Source organism: Mya arenaria, chromosome 7 (genome assembly GCF_026914265.1).
Source record: "Mya arenaria isolate MELC-2E11 chromosome 7, ASM2691426v1".
Lineage (NCBI taxonomy): Eukaryota > Metazoa > Mollusca > Bivalvia > Myida > Myidae > Mya > Mya arenaria.
Genome location: NC_069128.1, coordinates 42,643,473 through 42,668,542, shown reverse-complemented (window position 1 = coordinate 42,668,542; position 25,070 = coordinate 42,643,473). Strand labels below are relative to the sequence as shown.

Here is a 25,070-nt window from a genome sequence, read left to right as displayed (position 1 = left end):
AAACAAATACATCAAAAATAGATACCGTTATTTATAAACTGTAAAGACTGTCTGACTTCCTCATCGTTCACTATTGTGGGATTATGAATTCCATAAAGTGTTATATCGACACTTGTGTTGACTTTGTCAATGAGTATGACTTCAATCTTAGAAATGTTTTTATTCCCTTCCATCAACCGTTTGTAATTGCATCTTACTATTGTTATATATATCGTCATTATCAAACCTTTATTTTGTAAGTTAATGCAAAGATTCTGATGTATGAACGCAATATTTTTTTGTTTATTTGCAATTTGAACGCCAGGGCTACATCCTGGAAAAAGTTTTTTATATACGCCATTCTATGTATATGGTAATGCTATGACACTGAAAAGCTTGTTTTAATAAATACGATGAAACGAATTACATTTGCATTGAAGATGTTTCATTCATTCGTCTGGGTGTTTCCCACATATAAAAGTGTTTTTTTTTTTCGAGGGCATCTTTTTAAATTAGTCCAAATGTCGTGTGTTATGTTCAATTTACTGAATATTTAAGAAGTAAAAGCTGTTCCTCTTATAAAAACGTGAGTTTTGCAAAACACTCAGCGATCATTTAATAAAAGCATATAAACAGATAAAAACATTGAATATGTCCGAGGCCCTTCCTACGAATTAAGAACATAATACAATGAGTATAGTGGTTTTGGAATAGTGATGATCAAATGAGCTATATAAGAAAAGGAGTATTACCGATTGCCTAAATGCTTGTTCGTATTCTTTAAACATTTCTGTAGATTTGTCATACAGTGCTTCCTTGTAAGTCGCCTTGATTTTAACTGACAACGGTATTGACTGTTTTACAGCAACTGAAAAGTTTGTACATGAAAAATAAAAAGTACTATTTTTACATGGGAACAGAACAGATTTTCTGAGATGGAGATGTTTTTTGTAGCCATAATTATTAATGAAATAAAGCCCTGCGCTCTTTTAAAATAGCGTCGCCTTAAACAATTATGAAAAAGGGTCATTACTATGTCATTGAATACTATTGTTAAATATTACACAATATGCCCAATGCAGATGTCATAACTATTTCAGTAATAGACTTACTGTTACAGTACATAATTACAATGACATTGGTATATACCTGTGCTGATAACATGCAAGTACGTTTGAGGCGTAGACTTGCGGTTGTCTTAGCATAGTTACTGCCAATGTTGCATCGCTATGTATCATTGATGTTGAACTAGTGTGATTTGATGTTGTACTGTTTTCAGGCATTTCAGTTGATGAAGAGTTATCTGGAATACCAGTTACTGTAGTGCTATCAGGCATTTTAGTTGTTGTACTATTATCTGGCATATCAGTTGTTGTAGTATTTTCTGGCATATCAGTTGTTGTAGTATTATCTGGCATATCAGTTGTTGTAGTGTTATCTGGCATATCAGTTGTTGTACTGTCATCTGGCATATCTGGCATTTCAGTTGTTGTACTGTTATCTGGCATATCAGTTGTTGTACTGTTATCTGGCATATCAGTTGTTGTAGTGTTATCTGGCATATCAGTTGATGTACTGTTATCTGGCATATCAGTTGTTGTACTGTTATCTGGCATATCTGGCATTTCAGTTGTTGTACTGTTATCTGGCATATTAGTTGTTGTAGTGTTATCTGGCATATCAGTTGTTGTAGTGTTATCTGGCATATCAGTTGCTGTAGTGTTATCTGGTACATCAGTTGTTGTAGTGTTATCTGGCATATCAGTTGTTGTACTGTTATATGGCATATCAGTTGATGTACTGTTATCTGGCATTTCAGTTGTTGTACTGTTATCTGGCATATCAGTTGTTGTAGTATTATCTGGCATATCAGTTGTTGTAGTATTATCTGGCATATCAGTTGTTGTAGTGTTATCTGGTACATCAGTTGTTGTAGTGTTATCTGGCATATCAGTTGTTGTACTGTTATCTGGCATATCAGTTGTTGTAGTGTTATCTGGCATATCAGTTGCTGTAGTGTTATCTGGTACATCAGTTGATGTACTGTTATCTGGCATATCAGTTGTTGTACTGTTATCTGGCATATCAGTTGTTGTAGTGTTATCTGGCATATCAGTTGTTGTAGTATTATCTGGCATATCAGTTGTTGTAGTGTTATCTGGCATATCAGTTGATGGACTGTTATCTGGCATATCAGTTGTTGTAGTGTTATCTGGCATATCATTTGTTGTACTGTTATCTGGCATATCTGGCATTTCAGTTGTTGTACTGTTATCTGGCATATTAGTTGTTGTAGTGTTATCTGGCATATCAGTTGTTGTAGTGTTATCTGGCATATCAGTTGTTGTAGTGTTATCTGGCATATCAGTTGCTGTAGTGTTATCTGGTACATCAGTTGTTGTAGTGTTATCTGGCATATCAGTTGTTGTAGTGTTATCTGGCATATCAGTTGTTGTAGTGTTATCTGGCATATCAGTTGTTGTACTGTTATCTGGCATATCTGGCATTTCAGTTGTTGTACTGTTATCTGGCATATTAGTTGTTGTAGTGTTATCTGGCATATCAGTTGCTGTACTGTTATCTGACATATCAATTGTTGTAGTGTTATCTGGCATTACAGTTGTTGTAGAGTTATCTGGCATATCTGTTATTGTTGAGTTATCTGGCATATCAGTTGATGTAGTGTTATCTGGTACATCAGTTGTTGTAGTGTTATCTGGCATATCAGTTGTTGTAGTGTTATCTGGCGTGTCAGTCATTGAACTGATATCTGGCATATTAGTTATTGTAGTGTTATCTGGCGTATCAGTTGCTGTAGTGTTATCTGGATTATATGTTGTTGTACTGTTATCTGGTATATCAGTTGTTGTAGTGTTATCTGGCGTGTCAGTCATTGTACTGTTATCTGGCATATCTGTTATTGTAGTTTTATATGGCGGATCAGTTGCTGTAGTGTAATCTGGCGTATCAGTTGCTGTAGTGTTATCTGGCATATCAGTTGCTGAACTGTTATCATGCGTTTCAGTTGTTGTACTTTTATATGACATATCAGTTGTTGTAGTGTTATCTGGCATATCAGTTGCTGTAGTGTTATCTGGTACATCAGTTGTTGTAGAGTTATCTGGCATATCTGTTATTGTTGAGTTATCTGGCATAACAGTTGTTGTAGTATTATCTGGCATATCAGTTGTTGTAGTGTTATCTGGCATATCAGTTGCTGTAGTGTTATCTGGTACATCAGTTGTTGTAGTGTTATCTGGCATATCAGTTGTTGTAGTGTTATCTGGCATATCAGTTGTTGTAGTGTTATCTGGCATATCAGTTGCTGTAGTGTTATCTGGCATATCAGTTGTTGTACTGTTATCTGGCATATCAGTTGTTGTACTGTTATCTGGCATATCAGCTGTTGTACTGTTATCCGGCACATCAGTTGATGTACTGTAATCTGGTATATCAGTTGATGTACTGTAATCTGGCACATCAGTTGCTGTAGTGTTATCTGGCATATCAGTTGATGTACTGTTATCTGGCATATCAGTTGATGTACTGTAATCTGGCATATCAGTTGTTGTACTGTTATCCGGCACATCAGTTGATGTACTGTAATCTGGTATATCAGTTGATGTACTGTAATCTGGTATATCAGTTGTTGTACTGTTATCTGGCACATCAGTTGCTGTAGTGTTATCTGGCATATCAGTTGTTGTACTGTTATCTGGCACATCAGTTGATGTACTGTAATCTGGTATATCAGTTGATGTACTGTAATTTGGTATATCAGTTGTTGTACTGTTATCTGGCATATCAGTTGCTGTAGTGTTATCTGGCATATCAGTTGATGTACTGTTATCTGGTATATCAGTTGTTGTACTGTTATCTGGTATATCAGTTGATGTACTGTTATCTGGCACATCAGTTGCTGTAGTGTTATCTGGCATATCAGTTGATGTACTGTTATCTGGTATATCAGTTGTTGTACTGTTATCTGGCATATCAGTTGATGTACTGTTATCAGGTATATCAGTTGATGTACTGTTATCTGGCACATCAGTTGTTGTACTGTTATCTGGCATATCAGCTGTTGTACTGTTATCTGTCATATATGTAGGTGTAGACGTATTGGAGTCGTTGACAGCGGCAGTGGTTGCTGACAGTAGAAGGAACAACGATAATACGATGCATCTTTCTGAAATGAAAAAAAGTTAGTGCATTAGGCCACACCAAATTTATGTTTCGTTCCTCGGATTTTTGCCCAAATAAAATGAAGCGAGCGAAAAAAATTAAAAAAAAAACAATTTTGTCAGTTATCATTAAACCAAAAGCGAGCGAAGAGCGAAAAATATTTTTGTCCTTATCATCAATATAATTAGAAAGATTGTTCAATATAAATGCCCTTAAACCCATTTAAATGCAATCTTGAACTAAACCTCTAACGGACATTGGGAAAATGTCGGAAAACATAGTATTTATTCATCCGTGTTTAGTACAAACATTATATGGATAAATCAAATTTCTAATACAATTTAAACGTAATTTAATATGACGATCATTCATAATAAAAAAATAAGCCTGCTTTTAGTAAAAAGTTTGAAACGACTTATATAAATCTACCTGAATCACTTTAATATCATTTGCAACTGTATTTAGACATACTTAGGATTTGTTTTTGATTTGTAAAAAAACGATTTTTTACACAGGCTTCATCAAACATCAGACTCCATATACATTTAAATTTCTAGACTAAGTTTTGTTTTTATTATCACCGGAAATGCAATGACACGTTCTTATCAAAACAAAAAGAACAAGGGTATGTTCAGAGTACTTTAATGGTCATTTGGGAGTTTTATGCACCAGCCAATTGCATATGACCCCCTTATGTCCGGAATAGTGGGGACTTTGACTTCCGGACCATCAAATCCCAGGTAAAATACCCGACCTGCAGGGACAAACTGCTGGTAAAATCCCTGCCAAATGCCCCCTCACCCCGGGATACCTAAGTCAGGCCCATTTCCAGCTATTTTCAGGGTGAAGACAAAACATACCGCATTCACTAGGCACTGCAGGGCCACCTGAAAGGTAAAAACACGGCCCATTGCCCCCCCCCCCCCCCCCTGTCCCCTGTATACCCCGCGTCAATCGAGACCAGTGTTTATATCGCTATTGGTGAAAAGATATTTGTTCAAAACTGTTGCTTTGTCAGAATTCGGTCAAGATGAGATTGCTACAACAATTTGGACCAAGCAATGACTCATGTTCCTGTTAAGTTGAGCTGTCATCTTCAGCATCGTCGTAACAAGGTAAATTTTTGCTCACTTGTATTATGAGTTAAATAAAATAATACTTAGTTGATCATTCCAATTTCCATCCAAATCGAGTCCCTAACAACCCAATATATAGCTACCAGTCTCAGATACACATGCTTTATTGCATAATTATTGCTTCAATTAATGATCCTTTAGTGCATGAGACGAAGGACAATGACTTCAAGCATGCTCAAAACATATTTATTGTCAAAAATGAAATTTGATTTCCAAAATTCGAGCCACATTGTTTATACCGGAAGCCACCATTTTGATTGAGTTTATTGAAACCCATGCTAAATCGGTCGATATACAGAATAAAACACTACGTGTTGGTAACTTCCCTTTACCAAAACATGTAAACTAGCGTAGAAGAATTATAATTGATTATTGTTTACCCTTTTAAAAAATTATTACCTAAAGAAATCTGGTTGGCGATCAAAATGTAGGTGCGGGCGCACAGAAAAATTTAAATATTTGTTTCACATTTTTAAAAGATAGGAGCGGTAAATCCGCGGAACGAAACATCAATTTGGTGTGGCCTTAGTTACATTTTTGTGTAAAAGTTCAGCTCCTTAATATATATCATTTTTAACCTTGACATTACGTATTTGAATTATAACTCATTAAATTTGTCTGAAAGAGTTATTTGTCTTTATTTCTTGCAAGCGGCACACCATACGTATTTTTTCTGAATTTTATCAGAAGTCGTTATGCACAGGCGAAAGTTTACTCGATTTGATTTCATCAAATATGTTTGATAATTTCGAACAAAGTTTGTATGTACATATATAATGCATAATAAGAAAAAAAGACAGATATACTATTCATCAATGTTGCCTATATATCGACATGAAAATTTAGTTGATTAGTTTCGTCATTGATGTATACTAGACAGCGACTTAATCAGTTCGTGCATGGAAGCCCTCGAGGGACTTAAACTTTACATCTGACTTCTGACCTCCTTAACTACCTTTGGTTGCTTATTTTTCTGACTTCCGAGTATTGTTTTTCGATGGAATAAAATAATACCACTTTATATCCAGACGAAGCGTGATTCCACATGGAGCGCCGCATTATATATTATATGACATTGGTTAAGGCCAACCATCAGTCAAGGTATATTAACTAAACTCACATTGTGCTCCTCTTTTTACACCTTTAATTTGATATGTTATACGAAGAAGAAATAATCGGTGAAAAAAAAGTTTTTATATTATGTCAAAGTAAAAACAAGTTTACCTAAAGGTCCTGAGTGTACACTCTGTATGGTATTCCTGTGGGCCATTCTGAAAAAAGAATACCATTTATTGATAGTAAAATGGTACTTTCCAATACCCAGATTGCAGCATAGGGTATATCGGGTTATAATAAAGATTTCACGTAAATTTGACTTTGCCACATCCTCTTTTGGGGTCCTAATTAGCTTAAATACATGCGCCAATTACAATACAAAATCGAACATCTGTCCAATTCGGTACGAAACCAAAGTGGTATAAGGGCGTACCGTTCAAACGATAAATTTAAGACCGTTACGGGTATAGTATTTTCGAAAACATCTTCGGGTATGGCGTATAGACACTAACCTGCCTTTTGACTTTATATAAGTTCCATATGAAAAGACCTGGCATCTTTAGAAACAATTCAGGACACATAATACAATCAGAGGAACACACCAAATTGACCAATGGCAGGTCCGTCCAAATTTAGTCCAAATACATAACCCTAACGCCAAGGAGTCAATCAGCTACAAAAAAACTAATTTTCAGACTTTCACAGGCTATTATTTTTCCAACATTTACACTGTAAACTATCAATTTCTGCTATTGAGTGTCAATTTCAGTCGAATTCTATGCGAAAAGAACATTTTTCTCCCTTTCATTCAAATTTAGTAAAACACTCTTTTTTCTGTTTTAACATCCGGATCTTTGTCAACGAGGGGCAGATAACTGTGGCCTTTGGTCATGTATTTGAATGGTTTACAATGTCAGAAATCAGTACACTTTTAGTCCGATTCATGACCATTATAGCGGAAACCCTACATAAATGTGTTACTCTATATACTAACATATATATTAATAGTCTAAGTGCACTTAAATTATATCGTTACGTTTTCTATTGTTTATATGCACTGTGTAATGCGCATGCGCCTAACTACAATTTGCATATAAATTACATCGCCGAAATTACAACGCCGGTGATTCGTGTTTTGGCATTTCCTTTCCTCTCACATTTATCTCAAATTTCAATTTACATTTCAATCCCATTACTGTTTTCAAAAACACTCATACCAGATTGCATTAGTTTATTCCAAATTCCTTATCGTGTACGACTATTAAATGCCATTTCACACCCTTATTAGAACAAGCTACTGCGTTTACACTGACAAGTTTATTTTGGCAACAACAGATGGGGATTACGCAAGACAAAAAAGAATCCTCTGTATAAATATCATCTATTTGAAACTATTTCATATCTATAGATCACCTCAATCTGAGCATGTCTTCATCTTATCAGAAAACATATGCATATGAATATAAATCAGAACTACATTGATTTGTTCCAGATAAGATCAAAAAATTATTTACTGAGATACTGGACGTTCTCCGACTTAACTTTTTCAAAAGTGCACAGAACACGTTCAAGTGTTCCTAATATTTATCCTATGAAAAAAGAAATAACGACCATTTATCAAATACAGAAGTTATAATTGATTTTTTTTTCAATAAAACATTCTACAAGTTAAATATGTTGTCTAATATTTTTTCAATAAATTTAAAATATTTTACAAGAATGCTTTACGAAAAAAAGAGAAAGATTATTATAATCAATGAAACATTATGCAACATCAGTTTCAGGCTTTTTCGGGTCACCATTTGAAGACAGTCCGGGAGGGGTGCTGGGAGCCATGAGGTGGGATGCCTCTACCTTTACTTGTTAGACTCCACATTTCGTCTTATTTATGATCCAAAGTGAGAAGTCATTTATTTTATAAGTGCGTAAATATCAGTGACTTACGGCAAATACAAAGGCATATCGACGATATATGTGGTGTTCTACAGTATTATGATGTTTTACTGATAAAATATGTTTTGGAGAAACCGAGTCAACAACAACAGGATTTCAAGACAAGCACATACAAGAAGTAATCTCCATATAGCGAAGACGTCAACACATGTATTCCGATTTTTCGTCATTCTGTCATGCTTATTTTCAAAATGTCATGTTATAAGTAATGTATTAACTGATGATTTCTGAAACATTTTTAGGTGTGAAATATGAGCGATTAGTATTGGTTAATTGTTACTTGAATACCTGAAATATCGCGACGCAATCCACTGGTTATAACAGTATGAAATAACCTTTCCTGTTTGTTTGTTCTTGCTTTTTTATAAATATTTAAATTGTACATTAAAGTTATTCATAAAAAATATGACAAAGCGACGTAGTTCAGAAATGCTTTTTGTCAATGTAATAAAAACTGTATTAGAGGAGGAACAATAGGTCAAATGGCGTTTACCATTCTTAAGTTGCAACTATTATTTTACATGGGCAGTGTGCTAAGAAATGTCCAATAGAAATCTCAGAAACATGAATTAAAAGAACTGCTAAAACGACTCATTTCATTTATAAAACATGATAAAAACGTTATGCTCCACATGTTGGCACGTGACATGCATAGAAACATTAACGTTTATTTAACAAATATCAGTCAAATGGATTTCAGAAATAACTTATAAATAAACTAATTTAAAATTACCTTCTCTCGCAATATTTCATCCCAAATTTACACTTCTGTGTCATTTACTGTATACCGGCTTTTTGACATACCTCAGTATCTTTGAAGATGTTTTATCTTTAAAACGTTATCGGAAGTTCGATTCAAGATATACCTTGGTCATTTTTTATAATCTGATTGCGATAACTACTTGCTGTTATTCATAACATAAAATGACGATGACAGACAAGGAACAGGTTACACTTCTGGCATGTTATTATTTAAAGTTGAATTGTGTTCATTAACGAAACAAAACTAGGGGTATTATGGGCCTCTGCAGTTCAAAATCAATTAGAGTTAGTAATCTTTAAAATAATCTGTTATAAATTTATACATAATGAAATATGAATGATTTATTTTAATAAGTCTACTGTTGATTTTCTTTTTTACTCACACTCAACTAGCCAATGTTGATTCTATACATTTATATTACAGAAAACGGATGATTTTCATTAATATTTTCCATATGTTCCCTGTTTATATAGATAAATTCTAATTCTTATCTGTATAATTAGATACATTTCTCATCTAGTTTTGATCAATAGGAGTCTAATGATCAATGTTTTAATATGCTCTTGATTAACAGTTTATGAAATAATTTACTTCAATCACAATCAATTATTTTAAATGTACTTTCTATAAAATCATTATAATCAAATTCAAAAAACAGGATGGAGCTTCAAATTACGTACTTGTAGTACAAGCACACCTTTATCTGACTTCAGTATATTGAAAAAACATAGTCCTTTCGAACCATTGTTATCAATGGAAATAGCGGGTAGATAGTGTATGATACGCTAGCCTACTCGCATGAACAGTATATACTCAGATGTGTTAATCGTGTCTTCACAATGCATGATACCTCTTTCACTGTTAAACTACATATCATCATCTGTTAGTCATTAGTACTCGCGATAAATTGCTGGTGAAAAAAGTTTTAAATAAATCGGTCTTGTTAGGAGGAATTTCAACAACTCGATAGCGACGCTTGACTTTAAATGTACTTAGTAAAAGTTAACAGTTAACAATACAACAGTGGGTGGGGAAGGCCATCATAAATTGTCCGGATTTTACCTTTTTGCGCAGTAAAACAGTTATCAATTGCTTTAGGATAAAGTGTGTTCAGCGATAAGCATATTCTACAACAGATTGATCAGTTTAGATCAATCAAAACGCAGTCTGTCGACCATATAAATAAATGGTTTTGAATTTATTGAAATCAGACGATGATGTGAAACAAAAACATGAACATTACATAACAAACAAGCTTTATTGACAGTGAAAGATTGGAAAATATTTCAATACATTCTGATCAGCAATACTTGTTTTTCAAATCTAGTTTCAGTCATTCAATTTACGAAGAAGCTAACACCAAACACATCTGAAAGCGATTCCAAAATTAACCAGGGTCACCTGGACGTGTTAACGCATTTATACCTAAATTACGACCCATCCCGTCAATAATGTGAACCGACTACCATTCGCTGTCAACTATTTCTAATACTTTGCATCGACCTAATAGGAAACAGATTGTATCGTACGCTGATTAAGAACAGAACACAGTGCAGCACGTGTTAGCATTAAAACCTTATTAGTCACGACGATATTTAAGTGTTTATTCAGATAACAATGTATATAAAATAGTTCTTACGTTCCAAGAATGTTAGTAAATATCATATAAAGGCATTTTAAAGCAGTCGTTGGCATTTAATCTTCATCTTCAAAAACATATACTGGCTTCCTTACCAACCACATAAAACGTACTTATACTCCTCTCAATCAATAAGCTCTGAAAATAAAACAGTGATAATCTCGGTTTCGCGAAGGAACTAAATTGAGAAACGAACAGAGAAAACAGCTTTCTGTTCTCTGATTGGACAATCCACCGGGTATAAGGTTTTCAGGGGATAACTTAATTGACCTTCTTAGATCTTTCTTAAAACTAGTCCTAATGGCTCTATTGTTATAGTATTATTTAGCCTAAGAATAACTGCATATCGGGAACCATAAGTTCGCATACACTATAGACCAATGTTGGAAATGTGTTAATGTTTTGAGCTGCAATAACTTTACTTAGCTGAATAAAGTGTGTATCAATATATTCCAAAAGTCCATATGAGAGTCCACATAGGGTTAAACATATGTTATCTTGTAGGGTGAAGAATTGAATTTGCTATGCTGAAATGAAAACTGCAGGGACTCGCCCAATAGCATTAAATTAGCAGCAAAGATCATGGTTCAAGGCAAAAGTATCAAGGTCCAGTTATCATCACACAAAAGACATACAGCATTTCAAGAAACACTCGTATAACACACCTTTCGGTTGATATATTTAACCGTTAGTTTAATGTTTATAAGTGTTCGTCATTCCGTATTATGAACTTAAAAGTATATCACTATGAATTTGAATGTAATATGTTGTCAGGGCATGAAATTGATTTTTGTTTCTGATCAATATGTTTAAGAATACTTCTAGAAAACAATTTATTATCTATGTTTATGCTGTACAGATCCATTAACTCTAAAAATCCATGTTTTCCCCTGAACTTCCATACGAGTGAATGTTCGTGCATTGTTCTAGTTGTTTTTACTTACATTCTGTTTGTAGTTTTGAAGAGCAATGTCAATGTTTCAATGCGTGTTTTGACACCAGCAGAAGATAAAATGGAGGAGAACTTTGGTTCTGCGACACTGATTAATATTCCCAGTTTTCCATTTTCAACGACATGAATAAGGCAAATGTATTTTTACAAATATGCCAGTAAGTGTACTGTCAGGTACTTCGTATGTCCCGATAAGAAAGCTTGCTTGTAATTTAACACAACAGGCATGTCTTCATGTGGCATGCTGGCAGTTAAAAGCCAGTATTCCAAACATGTTTAGTACAGACATTTGGAAGCATGTGTAGTCTGTATGTCTCTTGCTGTGAATATTGGGTCTTAATATCGTGCCTCTTAACAAGATCATCGTTATTTCTATGGCTGATCCCTGATCTTATTGTGTTATTAATTATTACTTGTGTGATTCGACAACTCACAGGCACATTCGACTCGACGGCGGGGCTGTAGCAATGGTAACGCAGAACACTACTCCTGTTATAACGCACTCATCAACGTTAAAGTGCAGAAAGTTACCAGTTTTTATACCACATCACTCGTTATGGTTCAACGCAGATAAGCCTTGAAAAGGGGTTGGGTGCGTTATTTGGTTCTTTCAGACGATGCGGAATTTAACGTTGAAATTCTTATTTCGTGACAGTGAGCTCCTGTAAATATCTAACAATTCATTTCAGACGTTCGTTTTATGCCACATAAAATATTGCTTTTTTCATTGATGCTACTGTTATTGTTTAGGCTAGGGCTAATTGAATCCAAGTGCGAGAGTAGGCAATACTTGTTCTAATGTTCTATTGTTCCGCCGATATCATTTTCTTTGCTATCGATGATAGTGAACCTTCATCGGTTCTGAAGGAAAACAGTGTATTCAAGGTCATTGTTAAATCATTGCAGTTTGCATTTGTCAGGTTGAACACTTTACATAAAAAATATAGCATCGAAGAATGTAAACACAGTTGTAAAAGTAAATGCATTAGGCTTTATTTGGTTTTCATTTAAATGTACTAATACACACACACAGAAAGAGAAAAGGCAATAGAGCGTGTGAGGGAGAGAGGGTGGTGGGGAAAGAGAGACATGCAGGTACAAAGAGTGTGAGGGAGGGAGGGTGGTGGGGAGAGAGATACAACCAGGTACAAACACAGTCACAGATATATACATTAATTCTAACGTTAGTTAATTCAATTATTGAATATCATACATAATTTTGCATAACAATACAACATCAAAGCGAACATGTATATAATGGCTAACACTGATCCATAAACTCTTGTAAATGTTAATATAAAATAATATTCTGGTTAAAGTCGCCCTTTCCGAGTTCACAATGCTTTATGCGTTTATATCTTGAAGTTATTTTGACGTATGTTGGGTCGCTTAATTTCGAACTGAAAAAAAACAACAGTTTATAGCAGTTGTCCTTAAAATGTACATGGTAAAACAACAAAACAAATGGTATTATAAAATTCTAATAAAATTCTTAAATATTAAAATATCTTGACATCCTTATTTTAAAAACCTGTTCTTGTAAAGTTTACAGTGGACCCAGTTGATTGCTTCTGCGTGAGACTTGTCTCATGACCTGTGGTAATTTCAAAAATTGCCGAATAAATACCACTTGCCCGTAAAATAACATTGGCTTATAGCATTTTCTTTTGTTCTTTTTTTTTTGGAGGGGGGATGGGAAAAGCATGCTGAATTAGCCCTAGATTGTGCCATAAAATCCTAATTTATACTGATATAGACGACAATAATATGAATGGTATTGCAACCTTAGATAAAATGTCCTTCTGGAATAAGGGACACAACTATATTAACGAGGCGAAAAGCTTCTTTCTTAAATACCAAGCATATAAATATATTTATGAATAGTGACTCTCCGTCGGTCTTATGTCAACAAATCATTGACAGTAGGGATACTGTGATATCCACTCGCATAGGCTAAAGCAGTGATCGCAAAGAACCAGAACATATGCAACGTCCTCATATTACCTTCCTGCTAGTATCAATGTAATCGTAGGGTGACCCATGATTGCCCCTTTGACGGTCACCGGAATATCCGAAAGAGTTCCAAGAGTGTGACCTCTGATGTTCTTTTGATACACCGCTTGGCTGGTAGATGTAGAGCTGTGAAAATAGATTTCTAGATTTCTTGTACATAACTGTTTAGGAAAGTTTTAATCTGAATGACAAAAAGGAGTAGACGGGGTAGTTATTTTAGACTTTTTCCATTCGTCTTATGTAGACTATCCCTCGTTGTACGTTTCAAGACTGCCATTGGACTCGTTAATAATAAATGTATAAAGCTCAATACAATTTGAACACACCAACATATTTACCCACACAGCACACAACGTACCTCTTCTCCTTTCTCATCCTTAGTAACCGTATGCTCTCTTCCCTCAACTACCCGAGTCTCGGGAAAATCACTCTCGTAGCCATAGTTTGTAGCAAAGTGGTAAGGGTTTGAAGATAACGCTCTGTCGTTAGAGTAGGAGTAGGCTTTCTTCTTAGAAGGACGTGTTTGAAAGTCGGTCATTCCGATTGTGTGGGGGCTGAAAATGCATTTAATTTTGTATGCACATTCTTTTTTTTGTTATTTCAGGTAGCAAAACGATCTTCGCGTCCTCTCTAAATAAAATTCATGATATTAAAGTATTCAAAGTAACGTAACAACCATTGAATATTGTTCGATTTATAAAGCAAAATATGATAAGGTTATCAACTTTAGCATCAAATAACATCATTTTATGCATTTAAATTGTGTATTTATTTAATTTCAAAAAGGAAAAGCATGAATAATAATAAATTCAATTTGTGCAATGCATTTAATACGACAATGTTTATACTTGTGCAATCCTTTTTTCTTAGTTTTTCTTCCTCTGCAAACAATAACCACAATGGCAACTATGATGACCACTGTCCCACATGAACCAGCTATTGCTGCTATGTATTTGGATGGGAGAGCTAGTTTCTCGCTCTCAATTTCACAACTGTCCCCGCTGTAGAAGTGGGTGCGTGTCTCTTTACACCTGTAACAAATGTAGCATACGGATAATTTTAGACTAGAAAGCTAGTTGTTTAACAATACTATGTCAGGAATAACAATGAACTCATCTGTATAATTTATCCAAGGGGACAAATCCAGCAACCTGCAAACACCCACCCAATGACTCTTTGAGCAATAGTTGTCATGTTTTTAAGTTAGCTATTTATAATCATATGGTATAGATATACAAATAAAATTTCTTTTTCTTTTTGAATGTTTGTTTTGCAATAAAACTCGTATATAGTTAAACAAATCAGCACTTAGTTGTGCTGCCATAAGCATGACACAGGGTAGTTTGTAATTACCTGCATTCGGTGCGATTTGAAAGCTCATTGAAGAAGCAAATCCCTTCATTTTGGCAGTTATGCTTCGATGTCCTACACAAATGAGTGCATTTAATGATACTCTTGTGAAAATCTTTTGAGCACTCATATTCGTGTGGACAAGGATTGTCAATGTTTGCACAGGAACTACTACTTTGAAGTCGGCTTGCTGAAAGATTACAAATAAATCATGAGCGTTTAAAGCATACTACATAGAAAAATCTACTTATGCATTCACACAAAACTTAAAATAACCATAATTGAATCAATGCAATAATCATTTGTAGTGAAAAAGTAAAAAATAATCACAACATGTACGATACTTAAAATAAAAGTAAATGTAGTTGTAAAAAAGTCTCTAGACATAGAGCAAATAAAGGAGTGTTGCCTACGTTTTCCCTTGTTGAATAACTCAACTACTCTCAGTTGACATCAGGTAAACAAGTTAATGTATACAATATGCTTGTATGAAACAAAAAGGTACCGTTTTCTATAGACTGTCTGACTTCCTCTTCGTTCACTTTTGTTGCAATATCCATTCCGTAAAGTTTTACATTGAAAGGTGTGTCCACAGCGCCAACAAGTTGTTCTTTTATCTCAGAAATGTTTTTGTTCCCGTCCATCAATACTTTGTAATTGCATCTAATTGATCCGTTCCTTAAATAATACAAAAAAATGCATACATTGTCAATAATTTAATATTTTATATATTTAAATAATATTTTAAAGCCAATATTTTTCAAAACTAATAACCCCATAGTTCCTATTTCTTTGTTCAGAAATGTGGCGGTTGTGAAAATAGATCAACATTTTTATTTTAAGAGTCATCAGCCTAATAACACATGTTGGTCGGAGAAGGAAAACGAAGTAACGTGTTATACAGAAGCAACTACGTGTTGTTGCTTTCTTATTTCGTTGATAAAATTGTTCATTATTGGTAATTGTAACAGTTCTTGACGAAACTAAGGCTTTAAGATTGTTTCATTATTAATTTTGCATACATCTTTATTTTTATCAGAAGGTAAGCAATTAGAATTACATTTTTCCTAAAGAATTATATGTTAAAGGATTGGTCAAACATTTGTAAAGGGTGCAATCCTCCTGATTTTTATTAATATAATAAAGTCAATTTCAAAATATTGTTATGGCTTTTGTCTATTCTGCAGACGTCAAATTTGATACAAAACTGCAACAGTTTTTCTGTTATATGCATTATCATTTAAAAATATCCATTGACACATCTTGTTCTAAGGCATAAAATTAAGCGAAATTACAATTGAAAAACATATGATTGTGCTTGAAATACAAATAAGAATACACAAAAAATACTTACACAAAGCTAATGATTTCAATGCCTTGAAATCCAGGAATTTCACGAAATTGTGTCAAAAGCTAAAAATAAATAACAGAACGAATTTATAATACAAGCGTTTAAGTGTATATACAAATTATAGTATTGATAAAAGAGTTGCGACGCCACTTTCACATGTATGTTTGATTTACAATAATGTGGTAATAGCGTTTAAGACAGTGGTTATTCAGTACACGTTAAAATATATATTTCGCTGGTCAACTGCACAATTAAGTTGTACGGATAGCTATACAGGTAAAAGTAGTGTTTCGCAACGTCTATAATATGAATCCTTGAACTTGTAAGTTAACTTTCGAGTTTTATAAAACTAGCATGTGGTGTGTAAATTAATATGAATTCGTTATCACAATGAGCAATTGGATCGAGGGGGATATGTCCTGTAAGTGGATTTCATTCTTGTTCCATATGGGTCAAAGCAAATGTTTAATATAGTAAAAATAGTTAACAAACTAACATCAAGAATCGGAATAAACACATTATCCGTTTTTGTAATAAGTGTTTAGCCAGTCAGCCCGTTCTTGACACTCTGCGTTATAGAAACAATTTCGTTTCATTACACTTATGCTTTGATGTATTTTGTTAAAATATGTAAAAAATCGAATGTAAAACTTTTTTTCTGCATATGTTTGTACTGAGTCTTTCAGCTGACGAAAAGTGTGATACGTACCGAGAGTCTGAATGCACTTTCGTGTTCTTGGTACTTTTTACTCAACTTGTTTTGCAGTGTTGCATCAAAATCTCCAGCAATTTTAACTGACAAATGTATTGACTGTTTTACGCTGACTGAAAGAAAAACATCAATTAAAAACATTAAAACGTGAACTTAAAGAAAATATCCATATTTATTTACTTTTATTTTGGTGCGGGGGGGAGGGGGTGTCAAAGGAAACGCACACTTGGGCAAAGTATCGTTCAACTGTGGACAAACGCAATTTATAATGTAAATGACTAAACAAAAAGAGAAAAGGATCGCTTATTGAGTTTTTTAACATAGGCCCTGTTGCTATAGACAAAACGTCGTTGAAGCTGTTTCACTAGGGTTTCTTATATACTTGCAGTCAGTAAAAACATAAAGACCATTTACAGAATTAACGTTTATGGCAAAGTGCTTCATGTATGTTCATTTATTGTCCAGATGAATTAAAACTACTCTTCGAAGGAACAACCATCGTAAAACGTTTCTATCGCAAAAATTAAGTTTACGAACGGCATTGAGACAAACACCAGTGGCGGATCTACAGGGGTCACAGAGGGCCCGTGCCCCCCCCCCCCAGCTGGCCGGCAAGTAATGTTTTTGGGGGACATCTTTATTAATTTAACTGTACAAATACGTTGTTTTGTCACAATTTAAAGTGTATATAAATATTTCAGCAAATATACAATTGAACCTGATTCTCGTGTTCCGTTATTAATGGTATGGTCAAAGTATAATTTGCTTTCAAATCCGTCGACCCCGTTTCGATTGCCCAAACCGGCATGATATTTTTTTTTGAAAGGTTTATCTTATATCAGTTAATGCTATCTTTTTAATTCAATTGATCTGCCAAACATCATTGACAGCGACGACACATGTGAATTCCATGTCATTATATGATTAAAATAACGCATTCAAAATAGTTTTATTTGCTTATAATGTTTATAAATAGTTGTGCCCCCCCCCCCCCAATTAAGAACCGCCACTGAACACAGTCAAACGTGATTAGGCATTAAAATTACGCGTTGCATGCTCAACCAACGTCTATCGTTTGCAAAACTTAATGTCGAAAATAATCATAGTGATTAAGTAATTATTTTATCACATTGTAAAACCCAGTTTTTGTCTAAATACAATGACGGTTGCTGCGCTTAGCTGACGACTTGAAGCCGTGCTTATCATGTGAGCAAAAACAATGTCATAAAGGAAATAGCTACGCAAATACTTTATCTAACAATCATCGAGCTCACGTAAAATGAGCGTCGTCGTATCATATATATTGTGAATGAGACAGTTATAAACATTATGTAATTAATACTGTTATAAGTCATTCATTTAGATTAATATTGAGACAACAAAGAACAAGGATTTCGTCGACACCTCTTGATATATCATCTGCGTGTTTATCAACAGCGCCCGTGTGCCGAATCAATATATAGCATATTTACAAATATTCTTAGATTGTAGCGGATTTTTTTAAAATTACAATTGACTTCTTTCGTTGCACCTAACGATAAATCAAATATAATTAAACACACACATAATATATATATATATATATATATGTTTTCGACAAATTTCTTCATCAGCCTGCTGGAAAATAAGAAGTCAGCCTGTTATTCATTTCGTCATTTTCGATTTTTTCCTGACAAAATATACTCGCCGAAGCGGAAAATGCTTCTTGAAGACATACCGCACTATTTTTCCCATATCTAATTTAATAGTGTATATTTTCGTCATAGCTTGCACTATTTGATACACAAGTTTCATGATCATTATGGTGACACACTTCTTGAGCCAATAAGTCATAGAGCCTTTAATAAGGAAGTCAATAAATCGTTAGATTTGCTGCTCTCAAAGTTTTTCAGAAAAAGCGAAAACTAAACTTAAAGTGATTGCTTTCTTATTACACAAAATAGTCAAAAAAACAAATATTAAAAAGAAGCCTTAGTCTATCAAACAACGCGTAAACAGTATTAATGGGCCGTCAGCTGGATAATTATTATCGATTAATCGGAAAGTAACGACTAATTCATCAGATTAATCGATAATTATCAAAAGATTTAGAAAGACTCGCTGATGTTTCTGACCAAAAATTAGTTCTGCCTAGTAAAGTTCACTTCTTATATTAAATTAAACTGGTGTGACAAACGAACGTTATAATTTGTAAATACATACCTAAACTAACAACTTTCGAATACGTTTGTGTTGTAGACTGTTCAATCTTTCCGGTGATAACTGATGTTGAAAGTGTTGTTGGAGCTGGTGTTGTAGGAGTTGTTGGAGCTGGTGTTGTAGGTGTTGTAGGAGCTTGTGTTGTAGGTGTTGTTGGAGCTGGTGTTGTAGGTGTTGTTGGAGCTGGTGTTGTAGGTGTTGTAGGAGCTGGTGTTGTAGGTGTTGTTTGAGCTGGTGTTGTAGGTGTTGTTGGAGCTGGTGTTGAAGGTGTTGTAGGAGCTAATGTTGAAGGTGTTGTTGGAGCTGGTGTTGAAGGTGTTGTTGGAGCTAATGTTGAAGGTGTTGTTGGAGGTGGTGGTGTATGTGTTGTTGGAGCTAATGTTGAAGGTGTTGTTGGAGCTAATATTGAAGGTGTTGTTGGAGCTAATGTTGAAGGTGTTGTTGGAGGTGGTGGTGTATGTGTTGTTGGAGCTAATGTTGAAGGTGTTGTTGGAGCTAATATTGAAGGTGATGTTGGAGCTAATGATGAAGGTGTTGTTGGAGGTGGTGGTGTATGTGTTGTTGGAGCTAATGTTGAAGGTGTTGTTGGAGCTAATATTGAAGGTGTTGTTGGAGCTAATGTTGAAGGTGTTGTTGGAGGTGGTGGTGTATGTGTTGTTGGAGCTAATGTTGAAGGTGTTGTTGGAGCTAATGTTGAAGGTGTTGTTGGAGCTCGTCGTGTAGGTGTTGTTGGAGCTGGTGTTGTAGGTGTTGTAGGAGCTGGTGTTGTAGGTGTTGTAGGAGCTGGTGTTGAAGGTGTCGTTGGAGCTGGTGTTGTAGTTTTTGTTGGAGCTGGTGTTGTAGGTGTTGTAAGAGCTGGTGTTGTATGTGTTGTAGGAGCTGGTGTTGTAGGTGTTGTTGGAGCTGGTGTTGAAGGTGTTGTTGGAGCTGGTGTTATAGGTGTTGTTTGAGCTGGTGTTGTAGATGTTGTTGGAGCTGGTGTTGTAGGTGTTGTAGGAGCTGGTGTTGTAGGTGTTGTAGGAGCTGGTGATGTAGGTGTTGTAGGAGCTGGTGTTGTAGGTGTTGTAGGTGTTGTAGGAGCTGGTGTTGTAGGTGTTGTTGGAGCTGTTGTTGTAGGAGCTGGTGTTGTAGGTGTTGTAGGAGCTGGTGTTGTAGGTGTTGTTGGAGCTGGTGTTGTAGGTGTTGTTGGAGCTGGTGTTGTAGGTGTTGTAGGGGCTGGTGTTGTAGGTGTTGTAGGAGCTGGTGTTGTAGGTGTTGTTGGAGCTGGTGTTGTAGGTGTTGTTGGAGCTGGTGATGTAGGTGTTGTAGGAGCTGGTGTTGTAGGTGTTGTAGGTGTTGTAGGAGCTGGTGTTGTAGGTGTTGTTGGAGCTGTTGTTGTAGGAGCTGGTGTTGTAGGTGTTGTAGGAGCTGGTGTTGTAGGTGTTGTTGGAGCTGGTGTTGTAGGTGTTGTTGGAGCTGGTGTTGTAGGTGTTGTTGGAGCTGTTGTTGTAGGAGCTGGTGTTGTAGGTGTTGTAGGAGCTGGTGTTGTAGGTGTTGTAGGAGCTGGTGTTGTAGGTGTTGTTGGAGCTGGTGTTGTAGGAGCTGGTGTTGTAGGTGTTGTTGGAGCTGGTGTTGTAGGTGTTGTAGGAGCTGGTGTTGTAGGTGTTGTAGGAGCTGGTGTTGTAGGTGTTGTTGGAGCTTGTGTTGTAGGTGTTGTAGGAGCTGGTGTTGTAGGTGTTGTTGGAGCTGGTGTTGTAGGAGCTGGTGTTGTAGGTGTTGTAGGAGCTGGTGTTGTAGGTGTTTTAGGAGCTGGTGTTGTAGGTGTTGTTGGAGCTGGTGTTGAAGGTGTTGTAGGAGCTGGTGTTGTCGGTGTTGTAGGAGCTGGTGTTGTAGGTGTTTTAGGAGCTGGTGTTGTAGGTGTTGTTGGAGCTGGTGTTGAAGGTGTTGTAGGAGCTGGTGTTGTAGGTGTTGTTGGAGCTGGTGTTGAAGGTGTTGTAGGAGCTGGTGTTGGAGGTGTTGTTGGAGCTGGTGTTGTAGGTGTTCTCGGAGCTGGTGTTGTAGGTGTTGTTGGAGCTGGTGTTGTAGGTGTTGTTGGAGCTGATGTTGTAGGTGTTGTAAGAGCTGGTGTTGTTGGAGCTGGTGTTGTAGGTGTTGTAGAAGCTGGTGTTGTAGGTGTTGTTGGATCTGGTGTTGTAGGTGTTGATGGAGCTGGTGTTGTAGGTGTTGTTGGAGTTGGTGTTGTTGGAGTTGGTGTTGTAGGTGTTGTTGGAGCTGATGTTTTAGGTGTTGTAGGAGCTGGTGTTGTTGGAGCTGGTGTTGTAGGTGTTGTTAAAGCTGGTGTTGTAGGTGTTGTTGGAGCTAGTGTTGTAGGCGTTGTTGGAGCTGGTGTTGTAGGTGTTGTAGGAGCTGGTGTTGAATGTGTTGTAGGAGCTGGTGTTGTAGTTGTTGTTGGAGCTGGTGTTGAAGGTGTTGTTGGAGCTGGTGTTGTAGGTGTTGTTGGAGATCGTGTTGTAGGTGTTGTTGGAGCTGGTGTTGTAGATGTTGTAGGAGCTGGTGTTGTAGATGTTGTAGGAGCTGGTGTTGTAGGAGCTGGTGTTGTAGGTGTTGTTGGAGCTGGTGGTGTAGGTGTTGTTGGAGCTGGTGTTGTAGGTGTTGTTGGAGCTGGTGTTGTAGGTGTTGTTGGAGCTGATGTTGTAGGTGTTGTAGGAGCTGGTGTTGTAGGAGCTGGTGTTGTAGGTGTTTTAGAAGCTGGTGTTGTAGGTGTTGTTGGATCTGGTGTTGTAGATGTTGATGGAGCTGGTGTTGTAGGTGTTGTTGGAGTTGGTGTTGTTGGAACTGGTGTTGTAGGTGTTGTTGGAGCTGATGTTGTAGGTGTTGTAGGAGCTGGTGTTGTTGGAGCTGGTGTTGTTGGAGCTGGTGTTGTAGGTGTTGTATGAGCTGGTGTTGTAGGTGTTGTTGGAGCTGGTGTTGTAGGTGTTGTTGGAGCTGGTGTTGTAGGTGTTGTAGGAGCTGGTGTTGTAGGTGTTGTTGGAGCTGGTGTTGTAGTTGTTGTTGGGGTTGGTGTTGAAGGTGTTGTTGGAGTTGGTGTTGTAGGTGTTGTTGGAGCTGGTGTTGTAGGTGTTGTAGGAGCTGGTGTTGTAGGTGTTGTTGGAGCTTGTGTTGTAGGTGTTGTAGGAGCTGGTGTTGTCGGTGTTGTAGGAGCTGGTGTTGTAGGTGTTGTTGGAGCTGGTGTTGTAGGTGTTGTAGGAGCTGGTGTTGTCGGTGTTGTTGGAGCTTGTGTTGTAGGTGTTGTAGGAGCTGGTGTTGTAGGTGTTGTTTGAGCTGGTGTTGTTGGTGTTGTAGGAGCTGGTGTTGTAGGTGTTGTAGGGGCTGGTGTTGTCGATGGTGTAGGAGTTGGTGTTGTAGGTGTTGTTGGAGCTGGTGTTGTAGGTGTTGTTTGAGCTGGTGGTGTCGGTGTTGTAGGAGCTGGTGTTGTAGGTGTTGTTGGAGCTAGTGTTGTCGGTGTTGTAGGAGTTGGTGTTGTAGGTGTTATAGAAGCTGGTTTTGTAGGTGTTGTTAGAGCTGGTGTTGTAGGTGTTGTTGGAGCTCGTGTTGTAGTTGTTGTTTGAGCTGGTGTTGTAGGTGTTGTAGGAGCTGGTGTTGTATGTGTTGTTGGAGCTGGTGTTGTTGTTTTTGTTGGAGCTTGTGTTGTAGGTGTTGTTGGAGCTGGTGTTGAAGGTGTTGTTGGAGCTGGTGTTGTAGGTGTTGTTTGAGCTGGTGTTGAAGGTGTTGTTGGAGCTGGTGTTGTAGGTGTTGTTGGAGCTGGTGTTGTAGGTGTTGTTTGAGCTGGTGTTGTAGGTGTTGTTGGTTGTGTTTTCGTTGTTGTAGGTATTGTTGCTTGATTTGCTTCTGCTTTTTCCTTCATCATAATGAACAAGAGGATGACTATAGCAGCTGACGCTGAAAAGAACATAGCGCACATAAGGGGTATATATTGTGTTTTTGTGTTAAGTAAATATTTGTTTTCATATACTTGAAACCCTTAAGTTAACCTCCCTCTGTTTATAAGATCTAAGGCCGTATCTAACCAATACATTACGCAATGTTTCTGACAAAAAATTCGATACAAAAGCGTTGTTATGGTTCCTTTTGACGACCAGTGTAGTGCACAATTCAATGTAAATGTATTCGATGCCAAATCAAGGTTTTTAACTGTTCTTGATATATTTGGGTCCAGAGTTACACATATAAAAGTAGCTAAATGAAATCAGATAAGTCCATTAAATAAATATTTCATCATATTAGATTATACAATTACATGTACAAGACATTCTAATCACACTTTGCCATGAATCTGGTCCACTGATTCTGCAAACGTTTTGTACACCCGTTATAAATCATATATTGTGCGTTATAAATATGTGTTCATTATAGAATAACCGACTTACCATATTTTGATCATTTTTATTACATTTATTAAACTCGTTTTGCTGTTTATAGTTTCTCTTATTTATTTTGATTTATCTATTTAAAACAGTGGGTTTGAAATATGTATTTCGTGATATAATTATTAGATAACCTCGAAAACTTCTTCTTCTTCTTCTTCTTCTTCATCTTCTTCGTCGTCATCTTCTTCTTCGTCTTCTTCTTCTTTGTCTTCTTCTTCGTCTTTTTCTTCTTCGCAGGCATAAACCCTTTCTTACCCATGCTTGATTAAAACGATGTTTAAATCATTGTTATCTTGCTTTAATTTAGTTAAAATCGTCTTACCTTTAAACCTCGTGGGCGAGCGTTTATTCAGAGCCATTTTCAATTTCCTGAAAAAGTAAAACGATCAAATTGTTATATAGGGCAAATTATACCAACTCGGAAGTAATTTCTCAGTAACACATGCCTTTTTTTCTTTTATGAACACATTACAGTGACTCAAAGCATGCTTATTCAATCTTAGACCATCGGCTTCTTTCCATCTTTGAGGCTGATTGGTTTGTGATTTCAAGAACAGGCTAAACATGCTGGAAATACTTGATTTACTTTTTGATTTTCATTTTCACCGTATTGTTTGTACTCCTATACCGGATATGGTCACTTTATCGAATAGGTTGTGGTTACGTTCAATCAATTTTATTTCTCTTACAAGAAACGTAACTTTTTCCTTTGTTTAATGTTTTATACACAAGTGGATATATAAATATAATTTAAGGGATCATGAAACACCAGAAATTAGTGATATATCGCGTGAAAATTGGTCAATTGTCTATAGAATATATATGAAATTTATTTATTAGTCTCTGACCAATAATGAAATAATGATATCACTTGTATCAGGAAATATATCAGATATTGCTGGGACTGACATTATTGAAGATGATTTATTGGCGTCTCACTGAAGTGAGGCGTCGTATGAAACATTAGTCTGGGATAGCATAAGGAAGGCCGAGTTATTAATAAAAAATCGTTGAATTAATCGTATATCGCTTTTGTCAATGTTTAATGATAAAATGATTTGAAACACAGCAAAAACATTGTAAATAAAGGAACTTTTTTTGTAGTTCCTTAGCACGCTGAAAGATAGCATACAAACAAGTTGATCACCATGTCCCCTTGTTGTGAATTTATCTTGCATGACAGCATTATTTATAATTATTGATAAATCGAAAGCGTATAAGACAACATTTCGGGTGCCTGGTAACGTTTTAACGTAATGAAACAGCAGTTTCTCCCCTTTCATTTTGTTTCAAGCTTTAATATTGCTTATTCTCTATGGTTTTGCCAATAGCAGGCTTTGACAGACATAATGCAAAATAAATTTATAAATAGTTAAAGC

General features: G+C 36.0%; 1 protein-coding gene across 1 annotated transcript in view; it reads right to left on the bottom strand.

The window, feature by feature from the left end:
• LOC128241158 (mucin-2-like) overlaps nucleotides 1–23,950 on the bottom strand; it is a 63,990-nt gene extending 40,040 nt beyond the window's left edge. The window contains exons 1-8 of the mRNA XM_052958126.1: nucleotides 23,823–23,950; nucleotides 23,586–23,611; nucleotides 19,312–23,203; nucleotides 14,522–14,704; nucleotides 14,032–14,227; nucleotides 13,665–13,799; nucleotides 6,541–6,568; nucleotides 1,250–4,126 (exon numbers count right to left, since the gene is read on the bottom strand). Of these exons, the coding sequence (XP_052814086.1) occupies nucleotides 1,250–4,126; nucleotides 6,541–6,568; nucleotides 13,665–13,799; nucleotides 14,032–14,227; nucleotides 14,522–14,704; nucleotides 19,312–23,203; nucleotides 23,586–23,611; nucleotides 23,823–23,950 (7,465 nt within the window). The remainder of the gene's footprint in view (nucleotides 1–1,249; nucleotides 4,127–6,540; nucleotides 6,569–13,664; nucleotides 13,800–14,031; nucleotides 14,228–14,521; nucleotides 14,705–19,311; nucleotides 23,204–23,585; nucleotides 23,612–23,822) is intronic.
• Between the last annotated feature and the right edge of the window lie 1,120 nt (nucleotides 23,951–25,070).